At 35.6% G+C, this 27,132-nt stretch overlaps 1 protein-coding gene across 3 annotated transcripts in view; it reads left to right on the top strand.

Annotated features, from left to right (window-relative positions):
• HPGD (15-hydroxyprostaglandin dehydrogenase) overlaps positions 1–26,828 on the top strand; it is a 28,615-nt gene extending 1,787 nt beyond the window's left edge. The window contains exons 3-7 of one of the 3 annotated variants that reach the window (XM_062574676.1): positions 2,090–2,196; positions 14,823–14,919; positions 22,997–23,073; positions 25,024–25,187; positions 26,131–26,828. In XM_062574676.1, the coding sequence (XP_062430660.1) occupies positions 2,090–2,196; positions 14,823–14,919; positions 22,997–23,073; positions 25,024–25,187; positions 26,131–26,269 (584 nt within the window). In that variant the 3' untranslated portion in view covers positions 26,270–26,828. Of the gene's footprint in view, positions 1–2,089; positions 2,197–14,822; positions 14,920–22,996; positions 23,074–25,023; positions 25,188–26,130 lie in introns of those variants that run through there. The other 2 variants (XM_062574677.1, XM_062574678.1) reach the window with 2 other exon arrangements.
• Positions 26,829–27,132: the final 304 nt, after the last annotated feature.

The following is a 27,132-nucleotide window of genomic DNA, read 5'->3' on the forward strand; positions in this document are numbered from 1 at the left end:
TTTACACTTCTGTGAGCAGCAAGTAACTAGTGTGCAGTGTAAACAAAGAATTATTCTGCTTTCAAATGATGAAGAACAAGTCAGTTTACACTGACGTGCTGCTGACAATGCTGATTAAGAAAATAGGAGATTTTTCTGTGTGTGGGCCACACAGATGGGACCACTGTAGCCAAATAAACTTTTACCAGAAATATTCCAAATCATCTTTTATTTTAGCGTAAATATGCAAACAGTTGAAAAGCATTTGGTTATATTCTCAGTGTATAAGCTGGAAAACTACAATTAATCAAGACTACCTGTAAACTTAATAAACAAATGATTAAGACAGATCATCTGGTAAAGTATTATTATTGATGGGGTTTTGAAGGCAAAAGATTTTGAATGATAGATATTAAGAATGAGGCTGATGAAAGATGATATATTGAGAAGCTTGAAAGAGAATCAGAGAGCCACTTCCCAAAATTAGGAATCTAATGGAGAATCCAAATAGCATTTTTTTAGCCTGCTCCTGGTAAAGTCAAAGGTCTTCACTTGCCATTGCTGGTACAGGATCACAAGGATGAGGAAAGGAACAGTAATTCAAGAGTTTGATTCAGGAACCAGAGGATGAACTAGCAACAAATGTAACATAAGAAACGCTGAAAGCTAGTATAAGAGGTTTTAAAAATATTAAAAGTGTAAAACAGGCCATTGGACAAAGAAAACCTTTTCCATCAGCTGCCTAGCTGTTGTTCTGGTGCGCAGATGATGATTCTGATGGACTTTTAGAGCATTCAGGCACAGAAAAGGCTGTAACAGTTCTGACCATCTGCTGCTAGAACAAACTTTTTAAGCCCACGCAACTGCTGCAAAAAAGGTAGATTTCTCAAAGCTGCTGCTATACTCCTGACTGACATTACCAAAGACCAAAGAGCAGAGGATTCAGGCTCCTGGGACCACCTTTTAATAAAGTGATTTCATTAAGGCCTGTCATGTCAACCATACTTCCAGTTTACCTGAAATACTCCAGATTTTTAGTCTGTCACCTAATGAGGTTTTTTTAAACAATATTTGAGTGTGTGTGTGTGTGTGTGTGTGTGTGTGTGTGTGTGCGTGTGTGTGCATGCACGCATTTGGTTCTTGGTTTGCATAATAATAATTTTTTAGTGATGAACTATATTTGGAAGGAAGATCATACAAGCTGTATATGTAAAAATAGATATAAACTATATATATGTATATTCACACACACACATACATATAAACATATGTTTCAGATAATGGTAGCAATCATGGGAAAACTTAGTCTCGACTGGACATCTGGAGGTCATGTCACCCAGCTGCTCTTCTAAGCAGGACCAGCTTAGATGAGTTTGCTCATCACCTTGACATCATTGTGTTTTTCCGTTATCTTTTGTCTTAATGCAAACTCTGATACCTGGGAGAACACAATATCATTTTATGAAATGCTTTGGAAGACTGGTAATTTCTTTCCATCAAAAGATACTTGAATTTGAGAAACACACTGTTAAGTTACCTGATAAGTAGAATACATAGTAACTTATTCATAAATGGATAAAATTAATCAAGAAGTATGACAAATTATTTGTAGTTAAAAGATTCATACTGCTTGTATTAGTTACATTACTGAATAAGAATTACATTCTTAAAATAAGTTGCACTCAATTCAATCGAGAAAATCATTCTGAATATATAAAGTTTTTATTTTATTTTAGATTTAAAATAGATGAGACCAAATCTGGAATTTATTAAATATATCAAACCAGTACAAGAGCAAGTTGTAAATGCTTAATTTATATAATGAGGATGTCAAACATCCTCTCTAATACCACAGTAGGTATGGATATTAATAAAATTCATAACAGGATTGTTATCAGGCACTACAAAACTGAATGATTACTATGGTATCTTAATCCCTTCAGTTTTCCTGAATATGTTTAATATTGGTGAATGGCTAGATAAAGAATGTAATTATGTCTTGCTCACTAACGATTAAAAAATAGTTACGACATTTTTGTAGAGTGACAAATATGCATTACATTTATTTTCAATAAGTGCTAAGGAATGTCATCCTTGGATTTTACTATAGGTGCTTTCGAAAAAGTAATTGAACATTTCGGAAGGCTGGATATTGTGGTTAATAATGCTGGAGTGAATAATGAAAAGGACTGGGAAAGCACAATACAAATTAACTTGGTAAGCATTATCCATTTTCAAATGTTCACGCTTCAGTAATTAATGCCAGAATACACTTAAGTCAGGAGGCCACGGATTGTACAGATTGGGCATATGACAAAATGTTAATTACTAGATTGGAAAGTACAGCTAATTTAAAACATAACTGCATATGTACTAACCAATAAAAATGTGTGTGTTGAGTCTTTTAAATTGTCTGTCCAAGTCATAGAGCACTATGTAAAGGTACTCAGTACCACCAGACTGGTAACAGCAGACAGCACTCCCTTGCCACAAAGCACAGCAAAATCTGTGTAGATCTAATAATTCGGTCCCCAAAGCAATAAAGCTACATCTACGTGAGGCCAGTGTGTTTATAGAAAAGTTTCAGAATATTTTAGCTGCTTGTGAGATTCAGCTGGCCTGTACTAGAGAAATATGTTGCCCACCACTGGTATTACGAGAAAGACTCAACCAAGAGCTCCATATTTTCTTCACTAATGAAGTGAGCATAAGATAAGAGTTTTTAATATAGGCCATTTCAATAACATCACTGACTAAAATACCCATCTTGAGGGTTAGGGTTCGGCAAGTCTCTCCAAAGACCGTACTTACAAAACGTTATAATCTAGACCTGCAAAGAAAAGTAGCAAAAGAAAGCTTGGAAAAGTGCAATGTGGAGTTTGTGTCCAATCAGTCATTTGGAATTTGTCAGCCTAATAACAGAGCTCAGAATAAGAAAATTAAAATTTTATATTTGTGTCAAAAGTTTTATGGACAAAAGTGCCTGAGTAGGGCGGCTTAGTGGGAGAGGTTGTTTGGAAGCCCAATATAAAAGCAGGATTAGAATTTTCTCCTGGGAGAAGAAGTAAATTTTATTTGGTACTTCAGAATGAAAAGGGAATCGCTGCTCAACTCTTAGCTTTCTCCATGGATGTGGTGGTACACATTTTCTTCACTACATGGTGTACTGATAATTCTTAATCAGGGACTACCTTATCCAGCTCACAGAATATCAGCAATACAAATGCATCTGTAGGCTAGCTTGGGTATCAACAAGAGCTGTATGGATCCTGAAACAAGATTTCTGAAGAACATTTTCTATACTTAAAACAGAAAATAAATTGTGTCCTAACTGAAGTAGTTCTGTAACTTGCATTTCAAATATTTTTCATACAAATTTGAAAGGTACTGTCATCTTCATTGAAGTCCAAGCCTGTAGAAACAAAGCCCTTTGCAATAAAAGTCTTTGAATTGCAGTGTGTCCATGAAAACAAAAAACAAGAAAAGCAGGACAAGTAACACAGGCTGTATGTGAGACAGGTTATAGAAAGTTAATTGGAAAACTATATGTTTAAAGAAAACATAGTTACAGATTTAATAACATTTTTTTTGACCTTCCAGGTCTATCTAAAATCTAGTTTGCTTTTGGAGGGCACTGGATTGAGACCACAGATTAAGAATTTCATAATGAGAGGAAATAGATTTGTTCATTTTCCTTTGCCTTTCCCTTACATCTTCTTTAAGGTTTAACTATACATATTTGCTCCTCCTTCTTTCATTTCTTAAATATTCTGGCAATTTAAACATCAGGATGTTTCACTTTGTGAACTGACAGAAGTGTGACATCATGCAATTTGAATAGGTGTTGGCACAGATAACTTGAATTTAAAAGAAGACTTTGGGTTCCTAGTAATTTTTTCCTCTTTATTTCTGTGCCTGAAATTAATTTAAAATGCAAGTTATTGTAGTTAGGTATCCATCTGTCAAATTTGCAAGCACAGATAGATAGGCATGACTGAAAAACTGAGATCCATGTGAGAAACATAATAAAAATAATGAAGATGTTGCTGAGCAGCAAAGCTTGAAGATATTGCATCCCCAGGTAAATGTCCTAACTTACAGAGTCATACCCAAGCAATTTTTAAATGCAAGAGCTTTAAAACAGGAGGCATTGAAAACCTCCTCCTTCTATTCCTTTTGTCTTATTGCCGGTGATTGGGCACCAGGACACAGGTGTGAGTTTGAACTATCTCAGGTAACAGAAAAACCGATATCCCAATCTTCCAAATCTATATGCGTAACTATTGTGGTATTGCCTCTGAAAATAAAAAGGGGAAGATATTACCATAAATAAAATCTGTACAATATTGTGTAGGTGAAACCACATTAAATGTACTAATGACTTAATTCAAAGCTGAAAGTTGAATAAATTCATCAATTTATGCAGGTAGCTGTGGAATGAGCATATATAAGATGAACAAGAATAGCCATATGGGTTAAATCAAGGACACTCCAGGTTCTAAATACCTTCACCTATCTTTTACTTTGAATATTCTTTTACTGTGTATAACTAGATGAGCTGGTTACCTAACTTCTTTCCACAGGGTATTTCTATCTAGTTATAGTAATTTCCATGAACCAGTATATACACATTTTATGCTTCTTGCTAATTATAAAAATGGAACAATAACATCTGGAACATATAATATGTTGTATTGATCAGTCCCATAAAATATGTTTTGCTTCTTGTAAAGAAAAGAGCAAAATATGTTTGAACTGTGCAATTTTAAAAGTCTCTGTATCCCCAGAGCAGGATATTCAAATATCCTTTACATTATCTCTAAGAATAGGAAGTTCTGTAGCCACACATTTTGACACATGCTATGCAAGCATTTTCTAGTTAAAAAAGAAAAAACCTCTACATGCCATTCTTTGTCTTAGTGATATTATTTATATACTGATACGACAAATATTCCCTGCCCCAGTTTAAAGTACAAAGTACAAAAGTAGAGCAGTACAGAGCAAGATAAATCAGAACAAACACACGTGGGGTGTGTTCTTTATGGCCACAACAGTCCACAGAACCGGTTGGTCTTCAGGAGCTATTTTTAAAGGAGTGCAAGGAAGTTCCCTGATAGCACTTCTTGAGAAAGTGCAGGTAACAGAAGTGAAGAAGCAAGTCTGAAGAATGGGACATAGTTTAGAAGGAAAAAAGCAGGAGTAAAACACAGTTCCTACTTGTATCTGTTAAAAATTCCTGAGGAGGAGAAGAGATAGATTGATAAAGATAGAGGAAAAGTTAAAAAAAAAAAGGAAAGGAAAGGAGAGGAGAGGAGAGGAGAGGAGAGGAGAGGAGAGGAGAGGAGAGGAGAGGAGAGGGGAAAGGAAAGGAAAGGAAAGGAAAGGGTAGTAAACACTGAAAAGAGATTCCCATGGCATTCCACAATTTAGCTGTATTCCATGCAGCACAATATCTACCTTTTCATTACTTTGTTAATATTTATATTAGCTTTTTAGTTAAATATTCCAGCAATGCCATCCTGTCCTCACCACAAACCTCTGAAGTTGATAGTTGATAGTTGCCTGGTAAATACCAGCTTGATCAAGGATTTGATCAATTGCTGATTCCCATACAAATGCACACACTTGTTGTTATGATATATAAAGACCTTGGCAACTGTTTAGGAATTCTATTTTTTTTTTTTTAAGTGGATATTACTGGTGCAGTTTCAACAATCCACATGCCCACACGGACAAACACACACACATACACAGAAAAGCGTGAGCACATGACGCAGGTTTTCATCAGGAGTTGTGAAACAGCCCCTCCAGAATAAGAACAGTGTCTCTAGCGTTCGACTTCACAAGCACTTATGCTTATGAAGTCCAGAAACTTTTGTAATCTAGCTTTCTTTCATGAAATCCCCTAAAAAAAAAAGGAACCTGGATTTCACTGTCTTTGAAAATACATGTTAGCTAAATAAAAATTTGCTTCCTTAATTTTATCTTACATTGATGATGTAGGCTTCCTGGAATAGCGAGAGGCCACTATAACTGCAGTATCTTTTCTCTATATGAATACATGTAGAACATTTTATACTAAGTGAATCCAAAAATTTATTTGGACATCCCTTTTTCACCTTTGTATTAGAGATTTCTGCAGACAGAGTTACATGTTACATAGTTAAAATGTAACAGTACTTCTGTTACATCTGCTTACCTATTAAATATTACTGGAATTAAAAGTGCAGAAGTACTTCACATAACATTTTGACTATCTTATTGTCCTATGTAGGACATATGCTGTGTCTCTCCATGATTTATCTCAAGGCTGGTTGACAATACCTTTGAATAAATATGTAGCTCTCAACCTCAAAACATTATGTATGTATACTGACATATACACAGTGTGTATATGTGTATATATATATATATATGTATGTATGTATGTATATATATGGACTATATTTAGTCCAGAAAGATCAAATTCATAAGGCTCCAAAAATCTTGAAAACATTCTGCTAGAAAAAAAAATAACCATTCATTAGCATGTAGGGGGATGCATCTTTATTTGTTATGCATATCTAGTACTAACTTGTTTATCTATTTTTTGAGGAAAAGAATTGGTTCATTATTTTCTATTACTATTTGACTTAGTCTTATATGACCAAAAAGACATATAATGTTATTGTATTGTAATAAAAAGTTCTTCTGAAAATCACATCAGAAAATTATGTCATTTTTACACCATTTGATATATGTCTATTTTTTTCAGACATGCTTCAATCTTGATAAAAATAGGGAAAAAGGGTGTTCAGACAGAAATAGCAAAAGTAAGAAAGTTGACCTCCTAAGTCATTCAGGATTCAGAAGGCCTGGTTTCTAAAATAAAATATCTAGTGGAGTTCCTATTCGTCTTCAGTGTTGTCTGCATTTTAATGATAGCTTCTTTCCCCCCTCCCAAAAGAAAGGGCAAAGGTATGTCAGCAAAAACACCAAATGCCTGAAGTCAGTCGGAGAGAGGAAAACTTCAAGTATATGCATAAAATTTGTTCAGGGCTGTGACTGTGTCATCATTCCTAGACAAAATGTGGCAAAACCCAGCAATTAAGTGTTTTTATTTTGTTCATTTGTTTGAATAATTTATTCATGCAAACAACGGCCGTAGTAAATTTCTGTGAATTCAGAACAGTCGAATTCTAAAGTGAAGTCTGCCTAAGTCCAAATTTGGCCCGATAAAATCCTTAGATTTGTGCTGCAGAGAGAAGAATGCAACTGTATCTATTCAGTTTTTGATATGTGAGCTACAGAAAAATTAAGCACTTTCCTCAGCTGTCTTGTGACCTTCAGGTGAAAGTACCATATTGAAAATACTGCAGCTTAGAAACACTAGTTGACAGCATACTATTTAGTGCATTTGTTACACCAATACATACATAATTTAAGGTAAAATTTATCAATTAACAGTCAAGTGGTTACAGTCAAGGAAGAAAAAAAGTAAGCCTCCAACCTTGGGGTGTTCTGTCTAAAACAAATCCCATTTGTGGGGTTAGGGTGGAAAAAAAGGAAAGGTAAGCGCAGTAGTGGCCTTTTTGAAGATGCAAGGAAATGGAACTCTTCAAACTGTTCTGAGCCTCAAGAAGATCAATAAGAATATGCAAAGATGACATACTACCAGGGATTGACACTGTTGTAGGAAACATTACAGATGTCAGAAAAGCAATCAGTGAATCAAAAGATGGGAAAATAGCTTGAAAGCATTATTGTGCAGATTTCTGAGTGATGGAACTGCTGTATTTTCCTTGCCTGTTTTTTTTAACAAGTATAAAATGAAGAAGAGTGAAGCCCAATTCATCTGTCCAAAAAATAAAAGCAGAACCGAAGTAAGTTCAACAACTGAGAGAATTCACACTACTTCCAGTTATTGGGTGAGGTGGGGGAAGGGACTTGTATGTAACACATTAGACACAAAAAATTAAGCTTAGGCTGTGAATTTGAGACTAAAGCATTCAAGACAAACCATTTTTTTTCAGATATATTGTGAAAGCATAGGTAGAGGGTAAACGTTTCCTGAGAAAAGATTTTTTAACATCTAGAAAGTCTTTGCGGATATTCACAAGGAGAGATTTAGGGAAATGATGGACTATTAGCCGATTTTGAGAATTTACATCCTCAAAGAACTAAGTATTCAGCTAGCATTTGTTGTGGTAAATAGTGTAAGAAATGATAGCTGTCTTACTCCTTTTGCTTAGTCTATATTACTCATTTCCTGGGTCATATGGAGCTGGTAAAGAAGCGTATATTAAAAATCTCACATGCAAACGAGAAAGTGCATTGGAAGAAACCTGAATGCTTCGAGTAGTTCAGTATAGCTCGTAGCTGAATGAAACTTCCAAACAACGAGCAAACCTTGGAAAGCCAATTGGTTTGGTCAATAATAAGGAAATACTAATCAGTACTGTCTTAACAGGCTAACTAAGCAAACTTCAGAAATGATCCATTTCCATTTATTTAAGGACAAATTCTTAATGCTACAAAAGGTAACGATGTTCCACTGTGAAAAGGCAGAACAGAAATTTCTTTGGAGTACGCTACAGCCTTTTTCCAGTCCATATACCTGGCTTTCCTTTCTCCTGTGTGCCAGGAGAGATGTCTTTCATGCCAAAATAATGTGGCTAGGACACATACCTGGATCTAGCAGACAGGAATTACCATCCAGCCCCACAGCGCAGGCCGAGGCAGTAATGCCAAGCACTGTTTCCTAATGCTAGCAACACAACTGCTAAAAGTGAAGCCTTTTTTAAAAAAAATAAGCAAAACAAAGAACAGTGCTCTCTGTAGAAGATTAAACGGCATAGGGAACTAGTTTAGCAAGCCTGCATTCTCAGGTGTTCTGTTGTTCAATGGCTTAGTTGCTTATTCCTTCAGAATAATTCAATGTCAGAAAGGGGACCAAGTGCCTAAGCAGAGACATGGCCACTGAAAAGTGAGAAGCACCACTTATCTTGGAATCAATGGCACGAGAATCAACCCCATAAGTGGATAAAGAAGCCTGTAAGGCCTAAATATCGTAATTTCTGCTGTTCACATTGCGTTACGAAGCATACAGATTTATCTTAATTGCATGGTAAGCCAATGATGATCTTAGCTTACAGCTTCTAATGCATGTTTACAGTAACTGATGAAGCAGCACAATGAAAGACAAATTTCTCCTACCTAAGAGAAATAATTAAGCCAGCTACTCAAATTGTAATACTAATCCTAGGTCTTTGAGGAACACATGGGGAAAAAAGTAAGGAAAACTGCACAATAGATACTAAAGCATAGTGTTTCACTCCTACAGTGTACAAAATGATCAAATCCTACTATACATTCTTTTCTTCTTTCTGCCTCCCCCTTGCTAAGCTTCTTGGTTTCCATAGTTTGGGCTGGAAAATACATACTGAAAATTGATTTAGTATGGTAAGTAAACCAGTCTACACGTAGGAATACCAATGGACTTGCATGCTTGCTGCAATCTGTCTGCTTCCTAGGAAATCTGAATCAGACCCACCTCCCTGACCAACAGTAAAATGCTAAAATTTTCCAGAGCTCTCACTATCAGCACTTGGCTTCAGACTTTTAAAGTGTGTCCTAGGTAGTTTATGAATAGCTCATAAGGTACTTCAAAATATTTCCTTCTAGATAGTCATCTGTCTGCAACATCGTAATATGAAAGTCAAATGATCTTGGGTCAAATTCCAGCCCTGTGCTAGCCTGTTTTATGAAAAAACAAATAAATTGCCTTTTTTTTTTTTTTTTTTTTTTGGTTCAGTATCCCTAGCATATAAGCCTAGAACTGATTAGCTTAGAAACCTATGTAAAATGTCAGGACAGATTAGTGATTACTATTTTGTCCTCTCAAGGGAATGCATATTGCCTTATCACTTTGACAGCAACAGAATGATCCTCTCCAGCACTGAATGCAGAGAATTCCTCAGCGTAGAATAGTAGCATTCCTAAAGAGAAAGCAGAGGTTTCAACCCTCTGGGGGTGGTAAGGGAAATTTTATTAAATGTGTATAAGAAATCATGGCAATTAAAACACTTGTCTTGAAACACAAGAAAAGAAGCACTGCATACTAAATTATTCCAAAGCAATTGTAATTTGCAAAGGACGATGACTAACGATGTTTTGGAAGTCATCACTGCTAAAGAATATGCATTTTTCATTTATAAATCAAACTAAGAATGTTACAATGATACAGACAGGGTATGTAAAACTGAACTACAAGTGGCACGTTGGAATGCAAGAACATTGTACAGCATGTACTAGATAGGTTGCTAAAGCCAGAACAAACTGCATTAAGTCTTTATTGAAGACTTAGAGTCTTATTAGAGTCCATTTCAATATATGTTTTTGTTGAGAGCAATACCATTAAAACAATGCAGCTCTGGGAAGCATAGAAATAACAAGAATTTATAACCCAGATTTTATAACTTCGGGGTTTGATTTTGACTCTGATACCTAAATTGCCAATCAACATGTTAAATAGAATCAGTGGTTGTTGATAGGATGTTTCCACGAGCAACCAAAAATGTTTTGAATATTTGCACAACTACTTTGCAAAGTCGTATCATGCAGTGAGATATAAGGTTTTGTTTCTATTACTGGTGCTCTAGAATGTCTTATCTCCTCTGATCCAAATCTATAACTTGGGGAAGCTAATACTAGGAAATGCTGCCAAAAGTTCACCATTACAACTTCACTGGAAGGAAGTCTAAACCTTTTACTGGCAGTTATAGTGAGACTGGCATTCCTGGGAGCATACTGAGATTTTTAATGCACCTTAACAAGATGTCTTTATTACTTGCAAGAGTAAAACATTATAGAAATAATATGTTTATTAAGAAGACAAACATCAGTAGCACTAAGATCACAGGCTTTTCAGCAGCCAGGATGACAACCATTTAGACTAATTTCAGATTCTAATGATAGCAGTTTTCAGTAGCTATAAGCAAAAAGTTAGGTTAGAGTCAGCTTTCCTAATTTTTCATTTCAACTGCATTTAATTGCATATTTGACTACTTTCCTACTCTTTGTTCTTGACATTTTTATGCGTGAACGTTCATGCAGCTGAATGCAGCTGCAAATAAAGTAACTGTAAAAAGTCTCTCCTGAAAGTGCTTTCTTGTACAAAGCTATTCTTGCAGCATATTTTTACCGTAAAAGAACACCCAACCTTTTTTAAAATTAGGCAATTTTAAATGTTAACTTCTCCAAAATTGCTAATTGCAAAAGATAAACTATGAATTAGCATTAAGAGGATTAAGTTAGTATTCTCAAAAGTATACGCAAAGAATTATCCAATCTGAAGACACTTTCAGTTTTATCCTAACACATGGCCATTTTTGTCACTCCTTCAGAAGTTTATTGAAAGCCATGTTGCAGGTATTTTTCTGGGCTGCAAAAAACTCATCGTTCTTCGGCTGTATTCCTTTCTATTGTGCATTTCTATAGTATAGTGAAATAATAGCTGAAAAGATTTCTTATAGAATTCAACTGGAATATTCCGTCTGACAGCAGATGGGAGTTCAGACTCATATTTCTCACGAGAGGAGGCCTCAGGCTGTAATTTATGCTCTTGCAAAGATGGATTTCGTAACAATTTTTTTTTTAATTGCTATTGTTCTTGAAAGTATATGCATTTCCTTGAAAAACCTCTTTCCCATTGCTTTTTGGCACCCAGATATGAGAGCCTACTTCAGTTTATTAACTCTGATGGATCCACAGGCTATATTGGAAACTAGTATTAAGTACATAGCGGTATGGGTTGTACTACAGTAAGTTCAGATACTGTTTTTGTTTAGAGGACTATTGAGAGAACTTTCTCTTCTAGAGGTGGGAAATTTTGGCAAGACAGAGGAAGAGACCTGTCACAAAACACTCTTCATTCTGAGTCCCACCTCACGGGTCTGCAGACAGCCAGGTTCCTGCCACGCTGTATATCCTGTTTAGAGCTTACCTCCAGAAAATTCTTCATGTTACCTGCCCAAAAAAGTACCCAGGTTACGCTAGACGAGCCACATTTTTTGCCAAGTTTTGTCTATGGATGGCAGCAAGCATAAGAGCAGTAATGGAATGAAAACCTGCCTTAAGTTGGAAGACAACTTCTCGCAACACCTGCGTAAAGGAGAATGCTTCCCAAAGTTTGCTAATGGAATTAATTTAGTCTACAGAGAAAAAGGAACAGTACTATAGTTTTGATAGAAAATTCAAGGTGCCTGCTTTTTCTTGACTTATAAAGTGGTTTGGCCAAAGACTCATCTAGATCTGTTATCTCTTTCATTTACACAGCTGGAGGAAGAGAAAAATCCTCTGGGAGCCCCAGGCTACTTCCTTCTGCCACTGATTTATTTCCTCTAGCCCTAAGTGGAATTCTCTTTTTCTACCTTGCAGGCTGAGCCACTGCTGCAGGGCATGATAGGACCCACAGGTGCTCTTCATAGCTCTTCATTAACCACTTTCTTTCTAAAATGTCTTGTCACAACCTGTCACATGTGAAAAACAAAAGCTAACTAAAAATCTCACAACCCAACCACCCTTAATTCCAAGTCTAACTTCAGCTGAGTTGCCACTGGGTTTATCTTCAGAATAAATGTACCTTATAGCAACAGCAGTGGGCATTAATGATCCTGTTTTTCCAATAAAAGTTTTGAAATTTATATGCGACAAGCAACATTAAACAGTTCTAGACATTACATTTATAATGACTCTGCTACTTTAGAGGATGTGAGAGAGGAATCAGATAACTCAGGATTTTGTAAGCCACTGGAGACGGTTTTCGGAATGTTTCCTTTAAATCGTTTAATCAGTAACATTGTTTTGATATTAATCAAAACATTTTTAAAAGTATGTAACTTAACGACAGAATGACAGGTCAGATCTCCCCAGAAGAAAAATATAAAACAGAAAAAAATGTAATGGGAACTTTTTGTTTAAGAAAAGTTGAAAATGTCATTTCAGAATTTTGAAATAGTAATATTTTGTTATGTTTACATTATACCATAATACAGCAGGAATATGGAAAATATCACAGAAAATAGTGAGACTATAGAAAAGCAGAAAAACTCACTGAACTCAGTGTCAAAAATCCTAAGCAAATTTGGGAATGAAGTCTGAAGCTGTTTTATCTCTGACAATGGACAGTTTATCTTCATGTTACTTGGGCACTAAATAAAGCAATGTCAAGAAAGCAAGATATGCAGTCTTCCAAATCTGATTCCCATTAAAATCAAGAACATTTCTTGAAGAAGGGCAACAAAGCTTGAATTACGATTTTCACATTACATTTTACAGCATATATATCCAAAAATATCAGCTAATGAAAATGAAATAATACCTATCTTAAAGTTATTTCAACTTTGGTTTTGGAATTTAGATAACAGTAGAAGAATACTTAATGTTCTGATTTTTAAGAGCTCTTCCTTTCCAGTACAGCCAGCCACTAGCCATTAGGATGTTAGCCACATACAGATTTTTTTACTGCGTGTTTGTGTTACTTTGGAATATTTTCATCTCTGTGATTCACAATTCTGTAAATCTTCCCCCAGAACTCCCAGGGAATGGCATGCAGATGTGCAAAGATTTGTAGGGCCTCTTCGTCTTTTGAGTGTCAACTTTAGTTGGGTCCAGTATCACCAGATGCTAATAAAATATATAGAGAGAGTTTTAGTTTAAAAAGTGAGGTAATATTTGTGGAAATATAGAAGTGATTCAATTTATATGCTCATTTTAAGTAGAAATTGTAAACCAATGTGAACTGATTGTGGGGAAATCTAACAAAAGCAGCGAATAGTTGTGAAACCTATCAGTAATGCAGTAATACTGCAATATCACGCAAGTTAGTAGCTCTTGCACTAGGGCCATCTCCTGTTACCTTTCTATTAGCACTCATTAAGTTAACTAGTAAAAGGACTCACTCTCTGGGAGAGACTCTTCCTCTTGATTTGTTTAGGAGACCAATAACTACAGGCTTTGCCTACATTTAGGAATCTCAGCTTAATTGTCTGAAGTTTGGTAGGATTAATCCCAGCAAAAGTTCTGACTGCAGTTGGGTTCAAAAAGAGATCTTAAGAAATCAACCAGAAAAAAAGTCTTCCTTAGAATTCTTTCTGAAACAACAACAACAAAAATTCTTACACAAGCTGCAGCTAATATACTAACACCATCTTTCACACCTCTTAGAATGCTTTTTTTTTTAACCTCATCTACATTTGTCAGTTTAGATTAACCTTCTTTTGAGAGGAATAGTAAAACTCCAGTAACTCTAGTCAGAAAAGAATACAAATTTTAAATACCCTGGGAGCAGAAATATATCACATAATCCTAAAGTATGGAGGTTTCCTGTGCCCTCAGCTAAGTGGAGTTATAAATGTTACTGATATCTTCAGATTCAGTACATTTTCAGTTGTATTTTCTACAATGTAGAGAAGTTTGACTATGCTAAGTCAACAAAAATATTGAGGTTTGCATCAGTTCATGTGCCACTTATATCCTCAAACAAAAGGTTTGGTCTAAAAAATATTTACTTATTTTATATTTCATTTGCTTCACAGAGTTTCTGGTTGTAATATTTTAGTTCGATTATTCATACCTGAATTAAAAAAAAAAACTAACCTGCTATGATTTCTATCCACTGCATTTCTGCTTCTGTAGTTATTATGAATGGTGTTACTGCGGAATATCTTATTTCTATGTAATCTTCAAAGTATAAGATCACTGCTAAAGGAATACAAGCTCTATGTACCACAATTAAAGCAAGATTCAGTTTTTAGGAGCTACTGGAGACATATTTTGAATATGCCTTTTTTCCCCTATACCAGACATCTGTGATTAGAGGAACCTACCTTGGCCTAGAATATATGAGAAAAGGAAATGGCGGTGATGGTGGAGTAATCATTAATATCTCATCCTTGGCAGGTGAGAATATTTTCTGTCTAAATATTTGCCACTCACTTGTTTGTTTCTAAAATAAATGAGTCATGTTGATCACTCATATTTTTCTTCTTTCTTATGAATCTTCTTTTTTTCCTATTATGAGCTAGTTTTCACTAAAGCAACAGAAGTAATATCAAAGGACCATAGCTTTCATTTGCTTTTATCTCCACAGTTCAAAGAATTCAGTAATTTTCCTAACTGATCAGTCTTTTATTAAATAGTTTTGAGCAAGATGTAAAAGCTTTATCAGATAGGTTTTGCTCAATATATGCCATACAGAAACCTGAAAAAAACTAACCAGCCTCAAGTCATTATATTTATTGAACACTATTCAGTAGCATTGCTAAATAAAAAAAAAATGTGTATAATATACTGTGTGTAAGCAATATAATCCAATGTATAGACCTAATTTGAATTCAGAGTTTCTTTAAATTTGGTTATTTTTGATATTATATTTATCAGACGCCAAATGCAGAAAAATCAGATAATCTTTTCACCAAAAGAGAGGAAGCAGCACCAGGTCTTCCCTGCTCAACTCTGTAGGAGCCCAGCTGTAGGAATATTTAAGATTAGACTGTATCTACTTTGTTAATGAAGGTCATCACATGCACTCAGCCAGTGCTTCAAGCCCTGTCTGGTGCAAGCCACCTCTACTAAAGAATAACATTCTTATTTCATTAAGCTTAAATTAACACATTTCTGCTCATAAATTGAAATACAGTTATAACACAGAGAAGTAATCTGTACAAAACCAGTTATATAGTTTCTGAGTTAGTCAGGGTAATTGCTGCTCAGTTGCAAGGGAGAATTCTGCATCCTTTCCTGTGGGTATGGTCTGAATTGCAATGAAAATATTCAGAGTGAAAACATAGGACTGAAGGGGAAATGGGCGATAAGAATGATGTTTCCTGATACCATTCCTCAAAAACTTTGTGGGGAAATACTTGCATTCTCTCCTATTTATTCTCTCTTGATACTGCCATAGAGTCTGAGAAAAATAATATCTATACTGGCTTATGCTTGTATCGGCAATGCTTTCTTCAGTATCCGTGCAGAATACTATCTGGTAGTCAATTTATTCAAGGGCAGCACTATGTGTTTTAACAGCGTAAAGCCAGTAAGACAGCAGCAGCCATAGTTTCTGACTGTGTATGGGGATCAGTGCAGGATAGGTGTCAATGTTCTGAATACTGTTAAATCTCCTGTATCCTGGGGAATTTGTGATGAGAAAACCAGTGCACCCTGTTGACATAAATCAGGTGAATATCTTAGTTTAAGAGTATCTGGCTTAATACATACACTTACCTCATACAGGTGGGTGTTTATTAAAAGTTTCCGTGTAGCTTTAAATCAGTCTTTTCAATACTGCCTAGCACATTGCCTACTGAAGTCAGCAAGTTTATCTACATTGGCTCAAACTGACATTGCATTCAATCCAAATTAACCAGAAGGAAATTGCTATTGCACTACAACTCTTCACCAACACAAGTAAAAGATTAAACATTTTCACAAAAGTGCCCATGAAATGCTTAAAAAAGAGCAAAGGTAGCAATTTCATTCCTTTTCTAATCACCCTGAAATGAATACATATTATTTTGCTTTTAAGATCTAACAGTTTGGCTTTCTTTGGTTTGATAAGAGCTTATAAGTGTCGTCTTAATTATTCAATTGCAGTTTGCATTTATTTACTTACTTTCTAATGTGAATACTGTGCTCTAATAGTTGTGGCTATGTCTGTCAAAAACAAAGTGATCTTTGCTTTGTTTGCTCTTACATGGCTTTTATTTAGCAATTGCTTCCAAGGTCATAAGGAAAACCACATAATAAAAGGTGACATAGACTAATTTGTATAGTTTATTTATTTACTACTGTTTGTGCTTTGTGACTCCAGTTTTCCTCTACTGCCTAAAGATCTAAGTCCAGCTGTTCACTGTGCAGATAAAACTCAAACTGCTGTTGACTTGTTTAACATTCCCTTCAAGTATTTTCTTTTCTCAGAGGTAGCTTCTGTTGATCATTAAACTTTTGAGTGGTTTTGATCTCCCTCACTCCAGTTCTCTGCAAGATTTTATCGGATGTGTTCTGCAGATAGCAAGTATTTATGTGTCTTGTTGAGTGGTAAGAAGAATAATATTCAGTGCTTACGTAACATCCAATAATATTTGCTTTACATATTAATTAGTTTCCATCTTTTCACCATGGGAATTTTGCCAGTGATCTGAACTAGAGACAGACTCGAGCCTCACCGTTTGGTATCTCAGAGAATATCCGTAGAGCTACCTAAGTGCTTCCTATGACGTGCATGCTTAAAGCATTTAGCTGGATGAAAGCCAGTGTTTTCACCATTTTTTTAGTATTGATTCTTCCTTTTCTAATAATGCATCTACAAGACAGGACTAAATTAGAAATGGAATGAAATGTTTAAGTCCATGCAGCAAATACCCAACTCCTAACCCTCTCAAAGCTATAAAACCTTCTTATTTCTATGGGATTTGTGCATTCATATCAAGAGGAAGCAACACCACTAAATCTCTGAGATAATGGGAAATTTGTGTTTTACTGCCAAATTGCCCACATAAAAGAAAATACCAATTCTGGCAAGTTTTTTAATGCTTTACAATAAACTCCTCTTAATAAACTCCTCTTACAATTTAAAGAGTAAAACATGCTAAAATTATTTCTGTAGGAAGCTACTCAATTTTAATTTTGTTTAACAGATGAGTAGTTATATATCAAACAACAGAAAAAGCATACAGTACCTAATTTAAACTATGATGTTATTTCAGAGAGTCTATTTAACAGTCTCTTGTCTTTGTTACCTATATACTACCTATATACTTTCAGTAAATAAAGGGGGAGAGGAAAGTTTTGCTGCTGGATTCGTGTGTGTGTGTGTTTGTTTTGATAGTTTTCATACTTTCTAGAAGATATTCTGTAAAACTGAATTTGTATGTCTGGATTCTGGCAGATAAGAAAAATCAAAACATTTATAGAGGGCTTAAAAACTAGCAAAATATTTAGCGTAAGATCATACCAATTTTTTATGAGAGGCTGTTCAATGGGTAGTGTATCTGGAAACCTTGCAGCTGCACAGCTGTATCAGTGGTTTGATTGTAGTCAACTTCAAGGGCTCGGTCAGGTTCCACAAGCAGTCGGTTTGTCCTCCTCTTCTAGACAGCTTCAGCCAAAGGAAATGCTTAAGATACTCCTCAAAGCAAATAGACTTGTAGGGTCTGGTCCTGCGCATATTACAGGACCAAAGATAGGCATGTGGTTAACATCATTTGAGTAAAGACAATGGTGATGTTAAAGGAGAGCAAAGATGTAATGGCTGCGAGACTGGGGCCTTCAGCTCAGCATTAGGAGAGAGCTTCTCTTCTCTCAGCTACGTGATAAAGACGATGGTGGGCAGAAATCCACAGGAATGAGATTTAGAAACTAATCCCCAGGCACTGCAGTTCATTCTTAGAAAAATTCCTAGAAGTGATGCAGCTAAAAATTTCTGCTATGATTTCCATGTTTCCTCAGGTCTGACTAAAATCCCAAGAGTAAAACTGACATAAGGAATGTGATCTTCTAACCCTTCTTATTCTTAAGGAAAGGGTAGGATATAAATCCCTTTAATCAACTCTGTCATCGCTCTGTGAGATCATCATGCCCCTAGTCCATTTCTCTAGATACGTATCTGCTTGTTCAAAAGAGGTTTGCAAGCATATCCCATACTGTTTATCCAGACTTTTGCCTAAGGCTGATAAAGGAGATTTCTGTAGTGTGGTTTGTAAAGATATTTAATTTAAATAAATATGGTTAACCCTTGTGATGATGTTTATTTGTAACTATTCTATGTTTTGGAATAGGCATTGATAAGTATGTTTTGTTAAACAAACCTAATGCAGAAAGGAAAACAAAATACTTTGGCAAATTACTTTCCAACATACTTTCCAAAATATTTTTGGTTTGCTTCTAAATAGGTTCCATCAGTCTCCTAAAACTTACCTTTCACCATTTCCAAATATCTCCTTCACAACCAGTGTAAGTTTAGGATAGCAGAAGACATAGTCATTATTAGTGAGGAAAAAAATGAAATATTTTAATACAGTATTTAGATGTTCTGATAATAAATATATTTCTCTAAAATATCACTGGAAAGAGAGTTTGATCTCTGCATAATCATAGTGTAGAGGGGCTGCATTCTAGTGAGGTCAAAGTCCACATGAAATCAACAGCCAGGTAGAAAACAGGCTTTGATTCTTTATTCTCTATGCCACACTCAACCCAATGTGTACGAAGTACAGTTTTTAAATTGTTGAAACTTAAAAGATACTGTCAAAGAGAATTACATTTGTCTCAAGCTGGCTAACAGTGCATCCATGGAGAAAAAGGAGTGGGAGGAAAGGCTATCTAAATGCTAATAAATCTTATTCAAAGAGACTCGTTCAGATCTCTGATGGCAGCTCGTGTCCTGTGGGACAACATACCTGTGGGTATTCTGTATTCATTAAAGTTCTTCAGTGGACCGAAAGAAAACACCAAATTCAAGCTTATTGATACAATCCTCCACCTCAAATACTGATTTCCTAAGATGTGGACCATGAAACTTGATTAAAACTATTGACTGTGATAAACGAATAAGCAATTGTAGTAAGAACTCTAACATCATGTCTGAAATGGTAATGAGTGGTCTTGACGCCTTAACAACAAGGGGACCAGAGTACAACCAAAGGCAAGAGCTGTCTCCTTGTCAGCCTGCCAAGAGCTGAGAGAAATAAAAACGAGCAGATGCTTCTGCTGACACACAGGATTACTGCCAGATACTTGAATTGTTTTTGGTAAACAAAAGAGCGCCTTCAGCCGTCATGGAATCATTTGCATTTCATCAAATAGTCCTTGATGAAGATCTTTTGGGGAAATATTTAGATTTATTGAATTTTATCAAGAGCAAAGAAGAAGGAAGTTTCCTCTCCCCTTCCATCTAACGGTTCAGGGAAGTGGCAACTTATCCAGACAGAGGAAAATCTATGTGTACTCCCCTCCCCTGCTCAGAGAGGCATCTACTGCTTCTTAGGAGTACACCGCCCCATCACCATCCATTTGAACCCCCTGTATTTCATATCTAATGTTTTCCAGTTTGTTTCACTGATGCCATTCCACTCTGCATAAAAAATATTGTGGGAACAGTGAATACAATCTAGATCTTTTAACTCTCCAGTGAATGCCCTAACTAATATGCTATGAAGTCATCTTCATTCATTGGTTCAATAAATGTTTAAACAGAGCAGAGTCAATGTCACACAGCAGTCTACCCCCAAAATACTTTATAGCATAGTTTTCGGGACACACTGGTAACAGATCCAGGTTCAGTTCACCATGGGGCAGGGAAGAGCTTCAGGTGCTAAACTCAGGAATAAAAACAAGATGGGATTATCATTGCTTTGGGAGAAGGACGCTAGGACTACCTCCTCATTTTTATTGCTGTGGTTGAAAGTTACTCAACTGATTTCTTACTTTCCATGTTAGCAAAAAAAAAAAATAATTTGTTAGTAAGGAATTGTTCTTAATCCTTTTATTTTTTAAAAAAATTATTTATTCCTCCCTTCCTGCCTAGCTATTCCTTCTGCCTTTTGACATTTAAGTAAGTCTTTGAACCCTATCCCATTTCATTAGTGAGTTGTGCTCTTCCTTTGTTTATTTCTTGAATTTTTCTTCCCTCTCAAGTAAAAAGTAATTTGTCTCGTTGTTAAAAAACAAAACAAAACAAACTTCTAAATTCCTCCTCTGTGCTTCCCAGTAAATTTTGTCTTGCATGTCTCTTAACGGCACCCTCACTTTTATCTTTATCTTTACAAGATGTACAACTCAAGTGTTACCAAAAAAAAAAAAAAAAAAAGAGAGAGAGAGAGAGAAAGAGTAGTACCATAGTATTACTAACATGAATTAGCAAACTGATAGCATGCCAGTGTTTCCAATTACCATGAAGAATGATGATGCTTGATGACAGTCCAGTTATAAATCACCTAAAAGAAGACTATTAAGCTTTACTTGCAATCCCAATCTAGAGGAATTACCATGCAAGATATTTTTCATAAAGCAAGTTCTCATTCAGAAGCATAACACATTAAGCCAAAGAGTTAAATACAGATTTCAGAGAACAAACAGCCGCTAGGATAAGTCATTCATTTCCCAACACTGAACAGTGCTAATAACAATGTTGTTTTCACTGGATCACCAATGTAGCACTTAAACCAAAATTAAACCCTGAAGCTGTCAGGGTTGCAATTAGAGCTCTGTATCTTCTTAGAAAGTTATTTCCTTTGGACAAAATGGAATCCAGAGCAAAGACCCCACACGAGTCTCTGACATACATAATCTTTCTGGCATCTTTGTCACTTACAAATATGAAATAAAACCCAGATATCTTAGATATGAATTGGGATGAATTCCATTAGAATTAAGCATTAAGGCGTCAACATCAGCATGCAGACTTTATGATACCACAGTCACAGACAAACTTCTCCCTCTAACTCTAGGACAGCCTGGGGTTTGCTGTTTACAAGGACCTAGCTTTTACATGGAATTAGAGCACCAATGCTCGCCACTGCAGTCCAGAGTGTCATGGTGTAGTGGAAGTTGTGGGCATAATGTTCAGAAACATATATATCATGGCCTGCCATCTCTGCTTGATCAGTTTGAAGTCAGTGTTACAAGAATGAAGCTCTTGCTTTTCCTGTGAAGCATCTGTTCTTTCTCTACTGCAAACAAAGTTTTTATGCTCGTCCACTCCTACTATAAAGTTTCAGAATCTCAGCAGTCACTTTTTTGTTTTGCTTCCCGTTTCCCTTCGCAGAAGGTAATAATGCTCTTGTCCAGTATTGATAGCTCTTTTTCCTCTCTCTTTCCAAAGATCCTCCCACTGGTTTATTGTTTCAGAACCAGGACCACTTTAGGAGGTACCTTACAGTGAAATCCTTCTCATCCCATCAAATCTGATCTTGAACAGGCTTCAAAAGCTTTACTATCTGCATGCTTGCTTTCATTTCTTTCTGTTCACTACCTGCAGGCTTTACGTTATCACTCCATTTATAGTGTTTTCTCATTCATCTCTAAACCCTCTTCAGTGAGGTCCTGCATTCCCTTCTTAGTGCTATTTCCATTTACTTATTGTAAAATGACCTCCTTACTTCATTTAATAGGGAACCTATCACCTATGACATATCAGAGCAGTGTCACGACTAAAATTTTGCAATGTCTCCCATGGTGCATCAAATCTGAATTATTTTGTTTATATGCATAAACTTCTTGGAGGAAACACCACTATACAAAAGAGTATGTAACCCACTCTTTGTTTTAGTCCTAAGCATATTGCCAGATAAATAAGTAATAATAATATTGCACTCAGACATGTTATTAGCTGACTGCATTTCAGTCAGCTGTGCAGCATACATTCCAGGGCTAGGAGAGAAGATTTTATCTCAGTTTTGTTACTAACCCACAGAAGTATTTTAAGGAAGAAATTTTAAGATATTTTATTTCTTTACTACCTTTTTATTTATTGATGTGTTACAAAGATAACACAAATTCAGCTACAGTAGCTGAATTGGATTTTGCTATTTCCTTTGCCTTGCTCCACACTTCCTCTCTAGAATCACAATAAATAATTACAAGTGTCTAGGATGCATATCAGTAGTTAAGGTGTCAGTAATCAAAATTTATCTAAAATACTGCACATATATCCAGATTCATAGAATAAGTCTAGAAATCTTCCAGATCCTGTCTTCTATCTTTGAGTCATACTTCATATATACCACTTTTTATTTTAAAAGTCATTCTCTTTTCATTACCCACCCCTCTTTTGCCCCCACTATGTTTTTCTCCGTTATTTCATCTCCTTTTTGCAGCCTACCTTACAAAATATATTTTGCAATTTTTTAATAAACTGCCTATCTTTTTATATCTCTAGAAACCCATCATTTATTCCGTTGCTGTCCTATACGTACGTGTTTGAGATAACTATAAATAGGAGTACCCAACATCTTTTTTCAGCTGCCTTTTTATTTTAAAGGACTCATGCCTGCTGCCTTCCAGCCAGTGTACTGTGCTACAAAGCATGGCGTAATCGGATTCACACGATCGATAGCAGTAAGTATGTGTTTTCAAAAACAGTATCAGCAGCTCCTTGGGAACATGCTAAGTTTCTCGTGTTCCCTCTCTATTGTCACACAACTGAAACCAATTTCCTTAAAACGAAAGTGCGTGAAGTAGCAGAGGTTCCCTCCTTTTTGCTAGGCGAACCCAAAGATGGAATGAGTAAGGCATGTGTGGGTTTATGATTGATCTGAGGTTTAGGGGTCATGGCAGGAAGATTCTGAGAAGTAATTTAAGGACAGTGGGAGGAGCCCCAAAGCCCTAAACTCTTATTCAAGCTTTAACATTATTTTTTCACAGCTCTATGCCAGTCATTTAACAGTCATACTGATGATGTTTTTTTTATGATGAATAGGTGCTGAAGTGTGCAGAAAGTGAGTTCAGCACAAAAATGTGGCCTATTACTTATTCTTACTTTTAGTTAGTATGCTAAAAAAAATGCAAAATGTCACATTCAGGATGATACATGTTGGATTTATACAAACATAAAGTAAGTCTTAGACTGTGACTCCAACATTTTTTAGTTAAATTCACAAGACGTATGAGAAAATAAATTTAAATGCATCAGTAAGTAAGTATTAGTAGTATTAGTAAGAGTATTAATAACAGGCTAGTTACATCTTCAGCTTAAAGACAGTCTGCTTACGTAAGATTTCCAGTTTAATTTCTGGAATAAAGATTCATATTTTACTCTCCCTATCACTTTTTCTTTTTTTAAAAAAAAAGATGTAGTTAAGCAGATCAGTATGAGTAGTAGTCACCTATTAGCCACAGCATGAACCTGAAACCTTGTTTTCCAGTTTTATTTTTTCATAATATTAATTGTTACATTATAAGTTCAACAACAAAAGGTTGCAGGAAAATGAGAAGAAATGCTGTCTCTATGGAATGTGAAAATGTTGGGGAGAGGAAGAGTTTACCAAACGTAAAAGATTATTATACTTACCAGTGAAGACGGACTGCCTAACACTGGGCAGGTATAACACAAAACAGCTAGGATTTCAGTTTCTTTTCTGCTCCAGACTTAAAGGGCAGGTTATCATATCATGAAAAAGACATATGATTTACATAATACCAGAGAAGAATCCTTTTAAATTGTTAAGATATATGGAATTTATTGTCGAACAATTATAGTTGTTCTGGGGCACAGATATCCCAGCTGTGGTTCATAAGTTAGACATAGCCATGTCTAAGAAAGTTCACCGAGCATTCAGGCTTCTCCTGTGCTACCGACATGCATCAGTCCTACCATTCCCCAGACAACTCATACTGCTTGCTTTCATTAGGTTCCTGAGCTGTTCTTCCCCAAAAAAAGGAGAAATAGTATGGAGGAAGGGATACAGATTCCTCTAGCAGCAGAAATCCCCTCAAAAATTCCTGCCTGGAGGAAAGAGTTTTCCCGGAGTTCACAGAAACTTTCTTATGTGGATGTGTTATAGTCCAGCAATCCTGTGTGATAGATCCCTCCCTTAACTGGATGAAAGGCCAGCTGGAAAGGTTTAGTTTTACTATTACAGTAGTAGAGACTGAATCCAATCCCTGTTGAAGAAAAGGAGATAAATGCAACCTTAGAGTTAGGTCTTAATTTGATTTTGATTTTTTTTTTTTTTGTAAATAAGAAAGTTCTTACACACTGGAAGCATAGAGTTGGGGAATATTTTGTCCTTGTTTTTGCATAGGAGAGTTGTATCATTTTCCTAGAATACTGTTAATACTAAGAGCACTGATAACAAAAGTTTTAGAAAAACAGCTGTATAGAAAGAATGATTACTAGAGAAAACATACTTCAAACTTAGTTGTTGCTACTGGTTGTTTTGTTTCAACAAAATTGCCTAGCAGACAAGGATGTAAACACACTTGATGATAAGCATTCTTTGGAAAATTACTTTCACAGTACTGTTTAAAATGATGATGGTGAATGCCTAACTTGTATCTCTTTTCTAGCTAGCTGCTAGTATGGAAAACTATGGTGTGAGACTCAACACTATTTGCCCAGGGTTTGTCAACACACCAATTCTTCAGTCAATAGATAAAGAAGAGAATATGGGACAATACTATTCATACAAGGATGAGATCAAAAATATGATGCAATTCTATGGTGTGATGGAGTAAGTAAAGTTAGATACAGCATTCTTTACCCTTTGTAAATGAAGAACAACCATGCACAGTAGCACTTGCAGCTGATTCCCTGTTCCCAGTAAAGCACAAATCAAGTTCCTGGGCTAAAGATTGTTTTTAATAGCCCTCGGTGGACAGTTCTTCCATAAATCTGTTTAATCAAACTTGTTAGGAGATGCAGAGGGCCGTTTGAATTGGGTTCCCATGCAGTTTGAAGTGAAAGAGAGAAGAAGTCAAACAACTGACTGAAATAGTTGATAAGAACATAGTAGTGACCATGGCAGATCAGACCAAAGAGTTACCTAGCCTGTCTCCTCTTTCCAATAAAGGCCAAAAGTAGGCACCTAGGAAAGTGTATAACCACAAGATACAAATACACTAGATTCTTTCTGGAATGTTTTCTGAGCCCCTGACAATTAGCCACTCAGACACTTCGGCACAAAGGAAATCACGCAACTACGTTGTATTGCCCACCCTTTTTCAGATGTCAGCTATACTGCACCTACTGACCACAACAAATTGCATGTGACAAAATTCTCCTCACACTAATTTGTATGTCAGTCCTGTTACTGCAACAGGATAATTCAAAGAGCTGCAGAGGACTGTGTAAAGATTACTTCTGTCCAGTGCCCTGACAGAGAAAACTTTGATAGAAAGCCCAGAGGCAGCTGGATGTCCACAGGGATTTAGCAATGACTAGGGCAAACAAATGATGATTTGTGAAGTTGCAGCTGTACGTGTGTCCTGACTGAGGAGACTGAATTTCCTTCCTGAAACACTCATCATTCTTCTGCTTTTGTTTGAAATAAATTTCTTCAAATAGTAGATTGTTTTATTTGCAGGGCATATACATTTCCACTGAGCATCTTTACTTGTCCTTTTCACATGTCCTAGTATGCCACCATTCTGAAAAACATTTTTTTTTCTTTTTAGCCCATCATTAATTGCCGAGGGACTGATAACAATAATTGAAGACGATACTCTAAATGGAGAAGTCATGAAGATTACAGCATCACAAGGGATTCATTTTCAACAATACAACCAATTGCCTTTTTCATCATCAAAGAGATAAAACTATTTGTTTTATGCTTTTTTTGCTTTTTTAAATATAACTTTTGGAAAAGAAGTATTTTTGGAAAAATGTTAATGTAGAGCAGTGATAGTATTAAAACAGTTGCAACCAATAAATAACAAAGATGGAAGAGCAAATCTGACGTGGGATGATGTTATCATCTTATTTTGATTCTATAAACACTAATAATAGGTTTTTACTTTTTTTAGTAGAATAAGCACACTGCTCTGCAATTTTTTAATTATGCGCAAATAGGGGTCAGACTTTTCCTTTTGGTAGTTCTGTGCAATTATCTGATCTGCATACCCCAAGCATATTTTGGTGGACCTGATTTACTTAGTGTAATTCCTCTTACTGTAATAAAGGTGTACGTATTTGCATCCTGAATTCTTTATGTCAGGAATTCAGTTTAGGACTCCAGAACACAAGTATACCTACAAGGAGTCAAGAATATTTTTTGTCCTTATATGAGTATGTAAAATATAACAAGAGCCAAAATTCTCTTTCCTCATTTATAAATGCAACTGATGTTGTACGTCATGCAAGAAAGTACAGATTTTTTCCTCTTGAATTTCAGTTATTTATAAAATATTTTTAAAATATTTTTTCTTTTATACATATATTATATATATATATATATATATATATATGAATTTTCTGTCTTTGTATATACAAGGATAAATACTCTGGCATTGCTTCAAACATCTATTTAGTCATCTTTAAATCTCATTTTCTCAAACTATAAATCTGATTTCTTGTCTTGATTGATTAAAAATCTCAGTTAAATCCAAAATGCTTTGTTTATTTGGTACACCTCCATTTTGTTATCACAATACTTATCTTTAGCCAGAACATCTCGTATC

The sequence above is a fragment of the Rhea pennata genome, chromosome 4, assembly GCF_028389875.1.
Source record: "Rhea pennata isolate bPtePen1 chromosome 4, bPtePen1.pri, whole genome shotgun sequence".
Classification (NCBI taxonomy): domain Eukaryota; kingdom Metazoa; phylum Chordata; class Aves; order Rheiformes; family Rheidae; genus Rhea; species Rhea pennata.